Genomic DNA, 12,886 nt, shown 5'->3' with positions numbered 1-12,886 from the left:
CAGCGCTGAATCACAACACAAAGTGTGTGTGTGTCTGTGTGTGTGCTCAGGTACTTTGAGGCGGTGCAGCTGAAGGAGCAGAGACGTCAGCAGCGTCTACGAGGTCACACCAGCTACGATGTGGAGAACGGAGAGTTCCTGTGTCCGCTGTGCGAGTGTTTGAGCAACACTGTGATCCCTCTGCTGCCACACACACACACACCTGACTACAGGTACACACACACACACCTGACTACAGGGGCACACACACACACCTGACTACAGGGGCACACACACACACCTGACTACAGGGGCACACACACACACCTGACTACAGGGGCACACACACACACCTGACTACAGGGGCACACACACACACCTGACTACAGGGGCACACACACACACCTGACTACAGGGGCACACACACACACCTGACTACAGGTACACACACACACACCTGACTACAGGGGCACACACACACACACCTGACTACAGGGGCACACACACACACCTGACTACAGGGGCACACACACACACCTGACTACAGGGGCACACACACACACACCTGACTACAGGGGCACACACACACACACACACCTGACTACAGGGGCACACACACACACACCTGACTACAGGGGCACACACACACACCTGACTACAGGGGCACACACACACACCTGACTACAGGGGCACACACACACACCTGACTACAGGGGCACACACACACCTGACTACAGGTGTACACACGCACACCTGACTACAGGTGTACACACACACACCTGACTACAGGTACACACACACACACCTGACTACAGGGGCACACACACACACACACACCTGACTACAGGGGCACACACACACACCTGACTACAGGGGCACACACACACACCTGACTACAGGGGCACACACACCTGACTACAGGTGTACACACGCACACCTGACTACAGGTACACACACACACACCTGACTACAGGAGCACACACACACACACCTGACTACAGGTCAACTCTCTCCCTTTTCTCTCAGGGTCGATCATCCCACTCTGGAGGCGTGGCTTAGCACAGCCAATCAGCAAACATCAGCACTACACTCCGCCCACAGGAAGCCGTCTGATGGTCAGTCACCTGTCAATCATTTAGAGCAGCGGTTCCCAAACTTTTTAGGCCACGCACCCCCTTCTACGTCCTGACCGGGTTCACGCACCCCCAATCCCCCACACCTTAAAAAAAAAGCAACAGAGCCTATTTATAGCCGCATAAAAATCGGACCAATGAGAGAACAGTTTGCTCGCGCGTGGCGTTTGTTTACAAGATAAAAAAGACAAAAAATCTTCCTGCACCATGCCTTCGAAAAGGTAACGGACATACACCAGAAGATTGGCCAGATTGGCCACATCTGTAGACTCGTCTACTTGCAGAGTGTAAAACTCACTCTTCTTCACGCGACCGACTAATGTAGCCAGGATGTCTTCGGACAAAGCATCGATGCGGCGCGACAGTGTTGTTGGACACCGGGATCATGTCCAACTTGTTTGCTTCTCTCTCTCCAATCATACATTCCACCATCTCTTTGGCAGCTGGCAAGCACACGTCTTCGGCGATTGTGTGAGGTAGCCCCTTTCTTGCTATTCTGTAACTGACCAGATATGAAGCCCGTAGTGCATGTTTTGCAGACCCAACAGTTGTTTTGGGCTGTTTTGTAACTCCTCCGATTTCGATATAAAAAAATGTAAGGGGCTTTTGACTTGCACTGGCATGCTTGGTGTTCAGGTGGCGACGTAAATAAGAGGGCTTCAGACAGCTGTTAGCCAGAACCTCACTGCACACCACGCACTGTGGCTTTGGGCAATCTGCATTGCCAATGAAGCCCAGACACAGATAATTTTCATCATATTTCCTCTTTTTTCACCTTGACTCTGCGATGGGCCGATGTGCTCCCCATTTGTCTGTGCTATTCCTTCCTCCTTTTCGGTCTCCTCCGTCTCATCTTCCTCTGACTCCTGTTCGATTTCTTCTCCCGGTCTCTCCCCAACGCACCTCTCCGTTTCTCTCGCCTCCGATTCCTCTCTCTCTCTCTCTGTCCCTCTCCTCTTTTATGACTGATAGCTTCAGATGTCCCACCTGACAGTTTCCCCGATTTCAGCCAGTTTAGCATATTTGCATGAATGTTGCTGAATGAATGAAGTTAGCTGTTAGCTGACATTAGCTGCACAAGCTAGGCTGGCTAGTGCGTACGTAAAAGACTGGCGGCAGGAGCTGAAGTGCATTTATTTATTAAATTGTAAGTTTTTAATTTTTAATTTAAATCTTACAAAGGGAATTATTATAATTCATGTTTTTATTTTGTGAAAAATCCCACTTACATTTTTTAAAATTATATTTAATATTAATTATTACACCATTAGACCACCATTACATTTTTCCTCTCGCGCACCCCCTAGAGGCAGCTCGCGCACCCCTGGGGGCACCACACTTTGGGAATCCCTGATTTAGAGGGTGGAGTCACACCGTCCAAATCTGTGTTTGTGTTTGATAAATATATTGTTTGGTTACGTGTTTAATGACCTGTGTGTCTATTTCAGGTGTAGCAGAGGGTGCGGAGCCTCCTGTTCCTGAAGGATTCAGAGTCGACTTCACTCCACAGTGAGTTTGGATTGGTACCACTGCACATCTGTTAGAACACACCTGGATGATGTCAGCAGGTGATGATGTCACTGTCTCTCTCAGGAACCCGTTCTCCAGCAACATCAGGGAGATGATCACCACCTTCGGCATGTCGACCTACAAGGTGGGACTCAAGGTGAACCCCAACGAGCAGGACCACAGAGTCCCGGTGCTGAGCTGGTCCACCTGCGCCTACACCATCCAGAGCATAGGTATGTACACACACCTGGGAAGGGTACATGAGCACACCTGGGAGGGGTACGCGTGCACACCTGGGAGGTCAGAGGTTGTGCTGACAGTGTGTTTCTTTGCAGAGCGCCTCCTGATGGATGAAGACAAGCCGTTGTTTGGAAGTTTACCTTGCCGACAGGTAGACAGGAGATGGAAACCTGCATTGTTTCAGATATTTAGTAACAGAATCAATTACAGAGTTTTATTGAGGTTTGAATGAAGCAACACCAGAAAGTAACACATGAAGAATATATGTTCACTTCAGGTACATCATGACATCATGAAGATATTGTGTGTGTGTGTGTGTGTGTGTGTGTGTGTGTGTGTGTGTGTGTGTGTGTGTGTGTGTGTGTGTGTGTGTGTGTGTGTGTGTGTGTGTGTGTGTGTGTGTGTGTGTGTGCGTTACAGGACGACTGTTTAAGCGCTCTCACCAGGTTCAGTTCAGCCTGTTGGACTGCAGCTCCACCAACAACAGTTCAGTCACACTTCATCAGGCTGCTAGCAGGTAATTCACACGTACACACCAGTGGTGGGCCTTCAAGGCCTACTCTGCTGGCCTAAACAGAATCACAAAGTTATATCTATTTTATAATTTAATAATGTTTCTTAAATACACTACATGTATTATAATTTATAAACATATTTTTCCCATTATCTTATGTTCTCATTGCACAGCTACTGTCTTCCTCAGTTGCTCTGCTTCCAGTGCAGCTTGTTTTAAGTAGAGCTTTTATCCAATCAGATCTCACCTCTGTGTCTCGAGGTAAGAAGAGAGGCCTGAGGCCTGCAGACTCTCAGGTGCATTCATGTGCAGTTTAAGTGAATGGGGACGATATTGTTGATTGTCATAGTGTTCAACCAATCAGATCTTTAGTTTGACATGTTGGGCGTATTCTTTGACGTGTCAGAGCCTGCTAGCTGGCCTATAAGTACGTCAGCATTAACGTGCAGCTCGGTTTTCAGGTGCGCTGTGATTGGTCAGTGGGCGAACACGTGACTATTGTGAAACGAAACTTAACTAGCCATCAGAGGCTTAGTCGGAGGAGTGAGAGTTCAAATTGAAAGATATGGAAGAAATTATAACATTTTTAGGGTTTTGCTTGGTGTAGTTTATTTATTTTTTTTACCTAGCTTTGTTTTTTTAACACTCAATGGCTGAAGGAGGAGAAACGGATTTACTGACAACGCCTTTCTCAAGAAAGGACATTTCAGGAAAAGCTGGACATCGTAAGAAATGGTCAGTCAACCACAGCTGGCAGCCTGACTCAGCCAGGAAAAGGATTTGTATGAACGGTATTTCTTGCTGACAGCGTCGGAGAAGCGTTGCACATTTTATGGCTAAGAATGTGTTTCATTTTAACTGAGCTGTTGGTGTTTGGAGCTATGCTACGCTAACCTGAGGATGCCATAGCACGGCAGGACACTACGGTGCTTCTGAAAACTTTTGGAGAGACCCGAGTGGATCTACAACTCAATGAACACGTTCGCAGGGAAACGGCTCCTCAACCGCGGCCCGGCGTGCGGTCTGCGGGGGCCGGTGGAGGAGGGATCCCGGCACCACTGCGAACCTGCCGCAGCAGACCGGTGAAATACAACTGGGGAGGCTCGACTGTCATCACTGGCGTCCATGAATCCAGAAGGACTTCTTACTGGAACTGAAACGATGTACTGGGATTAAACTCTTTAACAAAGAAAGGAGGATGGAGTTTGTCTTTAAGTGAACAGCACTTGGTAAGTGAAGTGCGTTTGTCTGTTTGCATAGTAACGTTACTACTGTTCATTTGTCTATCGTGTTGTGCTCGTGTGGTGGAATGCGTGGATCTGCTGCAGGTCTGCTGGATTGATTTGTCCTGCTTTGTTGTCATATGAATATATGTGACTGGTTCTTGTGAGTTTGTCATTGTGTTAATTACATTGATTTTGAGTATATGCATTGTCCGTTAATGACGCAGCGTCCCGTCATGCTAGGGCTGGGCTTCAACCGGTATACCGGTTTTAATTTCCCGTATGATATAATTTTTCACACACCGTCATACCGGTGAACAGCCGAAACAACTGCTGTCGCTCTTCAACAGGCAGCAGAATATATTGTTGGCCGCCATGAGCGCCATGAGCGTGATATGCATTTTTGGTCATTCCGCCCAGCCCTACGTCATGCACGTATTCATGTATCTGCACTCTGCAGTTCGTGTTTTGTAGGTGTTGAGCTTCATGTAACATATTATTTCACTTGATTCAACTGTAGTAGGACAGCACTGAAGGCCCAGGTATAAAATGCACGGCCCGCCACTGCTACACACACATACACACAATAGACACACACACACACGCATACAGTTGCATATGTTTGTAATCAGTCTGTGTTGTCTGTGTGTGCTGTAGCCCTGGTTCCAGACTCTCAGGTAGAAAACACTCTCTCTATCCTCGACATCGACATGTTTCACCTGCTGGTGAGTTTCATCACTTCATATTGAGTTTAAATCCAGTTTATATCCTGTTTATATCTCTAAATCAGGTTTAAGTCCTGTTTATGTCCAGTGAACTGTAGGTCCAGCTATCTTCCAGCCAGTTAACATCCAGTTTAAGTCCAGTGTTGCTCCAGTGTAACTCCAGTGTAGGTCCAGTGTAACCAGTGTAGTAACTCCAGTGTAGTAACTCCAGTGTAGGTCCAGTTAACTGTCAGTGTGTTGCTATCTCTGCAGGTTTACAGTGTGATGTCATACAGTTCGGTTCACAGTCTGGACCAATCAGGACAGAGAGTGGTAGACTCCGCCCACCTCCACCTGCTTCACCTGGTCACTGTGGCTCACCTGGTTCAGATCCTGCTCACCTCCACCACAGGTGTCCGTCTCTGACACACACACACATTTACACACACATCCATACGTATTGCAGGTGTCTCTCTCTCACCTGTCTGTCTCTCACCTGTCTGTCTGTAGAGGAGGTGTGTATGGATCAGGACAGTGGAGGATCAGAGGAGGAGGAGCTCACCTGGCGGCTCTACAACACGCTGAGGAAACACCTTGGCAGGTTAGTACACACACACATGGACACACACACTCTCACTCAGACACATCCACACTCACACAGACACACCTAGACGCACACACACACACACATTGACATGTGATTTAAAGTGGAGGTGAAAGGATGTGTTAAACTGATATTGATCAGTGTTTGATTGATTGATCACCAGAAGCAGCTCTAATACAGAGGCCCAAATAATTAATTAACCATTGTAATGTCCTGGGGTCATTTTTGGGGGTCACATAATCACACCTGTTGTCCTCTGGGGTCAAAAATGACCCCAGAGGACAACAGGTGTGATTATGTGACCCCCAAAAATGACCCCAGGACATTACAATGGTTAATTAATTATTTGGTTAACCATTTGACCCCACCTCTGGGGTCAAAAATGACCCCAGAGGACAACAGGTGTGATTATGTGCTGCCATTAGAACAATTCAAATGATTCAAAAACAGCATCCTCACTAAACTTTGATATATACTTCTCTGTGATCAGTCAAATAGTAAAAAATAATATAAAGTCAAAATAATTCATTGTTTCATTGTATTTTCACTCAAAAACAGGATCTACTTTTATGTAAACAAGGTCTATTGGCCCTACATTCCAAAATGAAGGGATCAATGTGTTGGACTGAAGTAAAGGTGTAAAACAGAATTGATTGACAATTTATACTGTATGCTTTAAATAACAGTCAAACCAGGCGGGGTCATTTTTGACCCCAGAGGACAAAAGGTGTATGGCAATCGGGAGGACATTACAAGGGTTAAATAAGAATGACAACCTTCTGCGCACGACGCCCCCAAATTTGGGGGCTCTCGGGCTCAGAGCCCAGAGCATTTACCGGCGAAGAAATTTACATATCGAGAGCGAATATTTTGCATGTATACATGTTATATACCAGATTAAACAGCAACATCTGGGCAACACTATCATGTAAGTCACTTTTTACACACTCAAAACACAATTATACACAACTAATATAATCAACTAGAATATGTACCACAATATCACGTATTTTTCGCCACGAGTCGGTGACCTATGCACTCCGATACTCGAACGAAAAGCTAACGGCTACACGGTCAACCTAACTTGTAGGACCCGGGGGTAGGGGGTCAGACTTTTGGCGAATGGAATTTTAGGCTCGGGGATGCGTGGCGCTCTTTTGATTTTTACTGGCTAAAAGTTCTGTCAATCAACACCAGGCTACTCCTACTGCATTTCCAAGACTCTGACGCGTCAAAGGAGGGCTCATAGACTGAAATCGACCGATGATAGGCTGAGCTAGACCTCCGTACACACACAGCAACTGGAATTCAGACGAGAACATTTTAGATTTATTTATTTTGCACAATTCAAACAATAAAATTTAAAATAATCAAACATAAGAGATAAATGAATATCACAGAGCAGGGAGAGGCAGAAAGCCAACTGGGCTTATTTGAAGCCTCCACCTATATAATATTAACATTTTACAAGATTACAAAGATAAAATTAAATATGCATAAGACATTATATTACAACAAAACAAAGAAAGAAAGAAAAACATAATGTAATTGTGTGGAGTGTGTGTGAGCATGTGTGTGCATGTGAGAGTAAGCAGGGCTTGTGTTTGTTCAGGTGTGTTGGTTTATACACCTGCAGTAACTCATAAGCAACATTAATGCTACAAGTCCCTATGAGTGAAACAACTATAAATGTAATATAACAGCTAAAACAAGAAAGACATGAACACTAATACATAAACAAACTGTTACAAAACAGCAATTAGATGTTCTTTTAGGCATCTTTTAAAACATTTTATAGAGGGACATTTTTTTGTTAGGTGAGAAGTCATTCCATAATTTGGTTCCTCTAAATCTTATTGAAAGTTGACCTCTGCTAGTCTGTAACTTAGGAGGATGAAGATGTGAAGATGAGTTGAGTAAGAGTGAACCTGTGAATTGAATTTATAGTAGGTCTTGAAATGATCAGGAATATTCCTTCACCTGAAAGTATCTTATAAATGAAAACACAAGTTTGTGAAATATTGATGTCATAAATAGTAAGAATCTGCAATTTCTGAAATAGAGGAGCAGAAGAGAAGTGTGACTCTGATCAGGTTGCGATCCTAACAAAACGTTTCTGGAGGATTAACATTTTTTGCAGAGTAGTAGGAAAAGTACTGATCCAAACTATATTACAATATGAAAGATCGGGATCAATGATACTGTAATAAAGAATAAGGAGACAAGATGTCTAACCCTCCTTATTATTCCAATAGATTTGTTTATTTTTCTGCTAACAGTCAATATGTTTACTCCAACTTAAACTCTCATCAATAATAATTCCTAGGAATTTTGTAGATGACACTTGAGGCATCTCAACAGATTCAATTTTAATTTTAGATAAATCCTTAGAGTACAATTTATTGCCACTGAAAATAATAAAATTAGATTTTTTGATATTCAAAGAGTTTATTTAATCTGAACCATGTAGCATAGGCAGTTAAACCAGCATTAGCTTCCATAATCAGGGAATTGAAATTTGAATGAGAGAGAATTAGGGTTGTGTCATCTGCAAACATTATCGGAAAAAGGCTTTTTGACACATTAGACAAATCATTAATATAAATAAGGAATAATAATGGTCCAAGAATGGACCCCTGTGGAACCCCACATATTAGTCTGGCTTTGTTTGAATAACAACCTTTAACACAAACAAACTGTCTTCTGTTGGAGACATCATTTTTTAGCCATTTGTATGCAATGTCATGGAAACCATATTTATGCAGCTTTTCCAATAAAATATGATGGTTTACTGTATCGAAGGCTTTGGAAAGGTCTATTAAAATACTGCAAGTAAATTCATTATTGTCAAGTGCAGAGATAACTTTATCAACAAGGTAAAGTAAAGCCATGTAAGTTGAATGATTTTTTTACGGAAACCATACTGGTGTTTGTAAAGAATTGAATTAGACTCTACATGGAACATAATCCTTTTGTGTACAATTTTTCTAGTATTTTTGAAAAACAAGCCACTATAGATATGGGTCTATAGTAGGGCTGCATAATTAATCGAATTTTAATCGCGATCACGATTATGGCTGCCACAATTAAATGAGCATGATCGTCAGCAATATTGACGTTTAAAATACGTGCTCTGCTACACATCAAATCAAGCGCGTCCTCAACTAACAGTCAGCCGACCACCAGGGGGCGAACGAGATGGGAGGTGTCATGCGCGCACCCTGCAGGGGCAGCCTCAAAAAAAGTTCTGTCTGCAGTCGACTCCGGTATTAGTAGAAGAGTAGAGAGACAGACAACAGAACAGAGAGCAGACGGTCACGGGTGTCGTGTGAAAGCTAAATCAAATGTCAGAAGCAGAAGGCGAGGAGCTAGCCCCTCGAAAAGGATCATCATCCGTTGTCTGGAAGTTTTTGGGATTTAGGGCAAGTGATGTTAACTAAGAACAAATCATATGCACAGAGTGCGTTAGAGTTGTGTCTGCGCCGCATAGCAATACAACTAACTTGTTCAACCACCTGAAAAATCACCACAGTACGACGAATGCATTAAGGCCAAAGCTAACGTTACCTCACTGAATCTCCGTCCATGTCCAACGTCAACCCAGAAACCCATAACAGCGACCCTGCATAGCGCGACAGCGTATCCATCCACCTCCCAAAGACATGCTGAAATAACGGATGCAATTGCATTTCATTTGGCCAAAGACGTGTCCAATAAATACTGTGAGCAAAATATTTATTTTTAGTTAGCCCTTTATTTTGGGTAAAAATGTTATTTATATTTAGCTTCAGGTGATCAGTACCGTATACGTTGTATTTTGATGCAGAGACGTGTACATTAGCTGGAATGTAGCACAACATGGAAGTGAAAGCAGTGCTCTGTTGATTTAATTTTGGGTAAAAAGTGTTGATACTATTTTATTTATATTTTCCTTCTACGAGATGCACTGTGATCAGGACCAGTCTGATGCAATGATTTGTACATTAGCCAGAATGTAGCACAACAATGGAAGTGGAAGCAGTGTTCTTGTTCATTTAAATGTGAAAGTGCAATAAAAAGATGTTGTCCCTAAAATTAATGAATAATCGTGATAAATAATCGTGATCTCAATATTGATCAAAATAATCGCGATTATGATTTTGGCCATAATCGTGCAGCCCTAGTCTATAGTTGTTAAAACAACGTGGGTTTTCTGCTTTAAACAAAGGAATGACTTTGGCAATTTTTAAATCCTCTGGCACAACAGCTGTTTTCAAAGACACGGTGAAGATGTGAACAAGTGGCTGCAATATTGACTGTTTCACCTGTTTGACAAGAAGCGCAGAAATGTTGTCATGGCCAGCCGAAGATGTTTTGAGATCAATTATATAACTTATTTCTTGAATATTTGGGGGCATAAAATAGAGATAATAGGGACATTTGTTGGAATAAAATCCAGTGGATTCCCATGACAAGCCGGAATATTGTTAGCTAATTCATGACCAATATTTACAAAGAATTCATTCAATGTTTGAGCGATATCAAATGGCTCGTCAAGAGAATTGTCGCCATCCAAAAAGACTGAAGGAAGCTCTGGGGTCGTCTTTTCTCTTTGCAGCACTTGATTTATTACTTTCCATGTGTTTTTTATATCTTTTGAGCACTTCATAAATGTTTCACTGTAATATTTATTGTTAGTAGATCTATTGATATGGGTATAATTATTTCTACAGGATTTATAAGCCCCATGAGTAAGAGATATGGGTTAGAAACATATTTTCTGTAGAGTTTATTTGTTTTCCTCAGCAGCTCCAGTAAATATTTTGTGAACCAGGGCTTACTAACTTCACTGCTTTTCTTGGTGGAACTACAAATTGGAAAACAATCATTGAAACTAAGGTTAATAACTTTCATAAACTTCTGATATGCCAAATCAGTGTTATTTTCCACATATAGATCATCCCATGTAATACTGGTAAGAATATTTTTAAATATTTGATTTGCTCATAATTCTTTTCTGCATAATTTTCTTAGTATGTTTAGCTCTCTTAATCTCGATTAAAGAGTACTGGAAAATGGGAAAATGATCTGACAAGTCAGAATACAAGACTCCAGATTTGGTTCCTTCACTCAAAGAATTGGTTCAGATGTTATCAATCAAAGTCACTGAATGTTCTGTAACTCGTGTTGCTTTATGAATAAGAGGGAAAAAGTAACTAGAGTAAAGAATATTGAGAAAATCCCCAGTAGGAGTATGTAGTCAATTTTAAAACGTAACAAAGTTTATCCTCATTGTTTATCAGGTCAAGAGAACAGCCCAGACTGTCATTGAACACTTTGATGACAGAGTCAGGTGGGCGATAAATAGCACCAACAATAACATTCTTTACACCAGAGGCACCAGAGAGCTCTAAAAAAAAAAACAGATTCCACCTCATCCCTCTCCGACTTCAACGTGAGATCATCCCTGATGTTGAATTCATAGTCACCGTGAATAAACAGAGATACTCCACCCCCACATCTATTCTCTCTAACATAGTGAACTGAATTGTATTTTGGTATTTTAAAGATTTCTCTTGAGTCCTCACAGTAAGCCATGTTTCTGACAGGGCAACAACTGGAAAATCATGCTTCAGTAAGGATAAATAATGAATACATTTGTCATAATTGCTAGGAAGACTTCTTATATTCAGATGAAAAGTAGAGAATGTATTACGTGGCAGAGAAACACAGAAGTCATTAAACTGAGTTTGATCATAAAAACTACAGAGGTTAGAGACATCAAGTGATGAAAAGAAATATAAATCTGGGTCAATATCAAAATGATAAGAGTCACTGGTAGAGAGATCAAAAGGCGTAAAGGTCTGGCCTTCCAGATCAGATGTGTTGTAGACCATAGTGTATGTAGAGAATCATGTATACAGATACAATAAAATCTAAAAAGTACTTAATACATTCCTAATGTTGGAGACTAAGGAGCCAGACTCTGAAGGTTTCTTTGTTGATGTGGGTTTTGGGAAGGTGGATGGACAATAAGTTTGTCGTATCTCAAATATGCAATGTCACCTCTCTCTCGAGCTGCCTTCATTGCTGGGAGTAGTTATTTTCTTCTTTGGCGGACTTCAGGGAAGTCCTCATTGATGAAGATGCCTGAGCCCTTCAAAGGTTTAGCTTTATGTAGAACAGAGAGTTTATCCTGCAGCCGTAGAAATCTCACCACAATGGGTCGGGGCTTTTGTGAAGATGGAATATGCTTCCCAACCCTGTGGGTCCCATCCAACTCTATCTTCAGATGATCCAGTTGTAGTTTTTCACTGAAGAGTTTTCTCACGTTTTCTTCACAGTCAGTCAGGTTTTCTTTACCGTCTACCACAATATCATGGCATCTGGACCGGCCCTCCAGATAGTCTGACTTGTCTGAGATTGAGATCAAACTTTTGCAGATTGTGTCCAAATCTGTCCTGGTTTCATTACAATTTTTGAAACCAGTTTTACATGACATTTTAAAATCATCAAACTCTTTTTGAGTCATTTCTAGACTCACCTTAAGATCATAGGTCTGCTTCGACAGATCATCAATCCTCCTGTTTGAAGAATCAACTATGATCTGTACACATGTTTTGAAGCTTTTTTCCTGTTGTTCAAGCAAAGTTTTGTAGAAGTCTTTTTGCTGGTCCAACAATTCACGCACTTGAGCCATGGTGACATGTTCCTCAGTGGCATTGTTTGAAGCTTTGGGTGGCATGGTCCGGTCCTAGGCTTCAAGGCCTACCAGGCCCAAAGATCAGCAGGATGAAGCAGAAAACCTCCACAAAATACCAATAATGTCCACAGTTTAGCTGTAAAAGGTTGTTTGGAGACTTCTTGATTCAGTCTAGTACTGGGATTTTAGTTCTAGGTAGGATTCCTCAGATTATAGTTGGATAGAAATGCCAACCACAAGATCACAGAAGCACAGCAGCAGCCATCTTGGAAAAGGGCTGTCTCTCATCCCATGGATG

At 42.3% G+C, this 12,886-nt stretch overlaps 1 protein-coding gene across 9 annotated transcripts in view; it reads left to right on the top strand.

Moving 5' to 3' along the window:
• The window catches only part of ubr2 (ubiquitin protein ligase E3 component n-recognin 2), a 54,057-nt gene that overhangs the window by 36,184 nt on the left and 4,987 nt on the right, over positions 1 to 12,886 (top strand). For 5 of the 9 annotated variants that reach the window (XM_076085387.1, XM_076085386.1, XM_076085384.1 and 2 more), the window contains 9 exons: positions 51 to 212; positions 1,006 to 1,094; positions 2,561 to 2,621; positions 2,706 to 2,854; positions 2,957 to 3,012; positions 3,282 to 3,378; positions 5,256 to 5,323; positions 5,576 to 5,714; positions 5,813 to 5,903. In XM_076085387.1, the coding sequence (XP_075941502.1) occupies positions 51 to 212; positions 1,006 to 1,094; positions 2,561 to 2,621; positions 2,706 to 2,854; positions 2,957 to 3,012; positions 3,282 to 3,378; positions 5,256 to 5,323; positions 5,576 to 5,714; positions 5,813 to 5,903 (912 nt within the window). Of the gene's footprint in view, positions 1 to 50; positions 213 to 1,005; positions 1,095 to 2,560; positions 2,622 to 2,705; positions 2,855 to 2,956; positions 3,013 to 3,281; positions 3,379 to 3,548; positions 4,605 to 5,255; positions 5,324 to 5,575; positions 5,715 to 5,812; positions 5,904 to 12,886 lie in introns of those variants that run through there. The other 4 variants (XM_076085390.1, XM_076085391.1, XM_076085392.1 and 1 more) reach the window with 4 other exon arrangements.

This window comes from Anarhichas minor, unplaced genomic scaffold (assembly GCF_050575085.1).
Source record: "Anarhichas minor isolate MPS153535 unplaced genomic scaffold, ASM5057508v1 ptg000154l, whole genome shotgun sequence".
Taxonomy (NCBI): Eukaryota; Metazoa; Chordata; class Actinopteri; order Perciformes; family Anarhichadidae; genus Anarhichas; species Anarhichas minor.
Note: the sequence above shows the minus strand (reverse complement) of the source record. Positions and strands in the feature narration are given on the sequence as shown.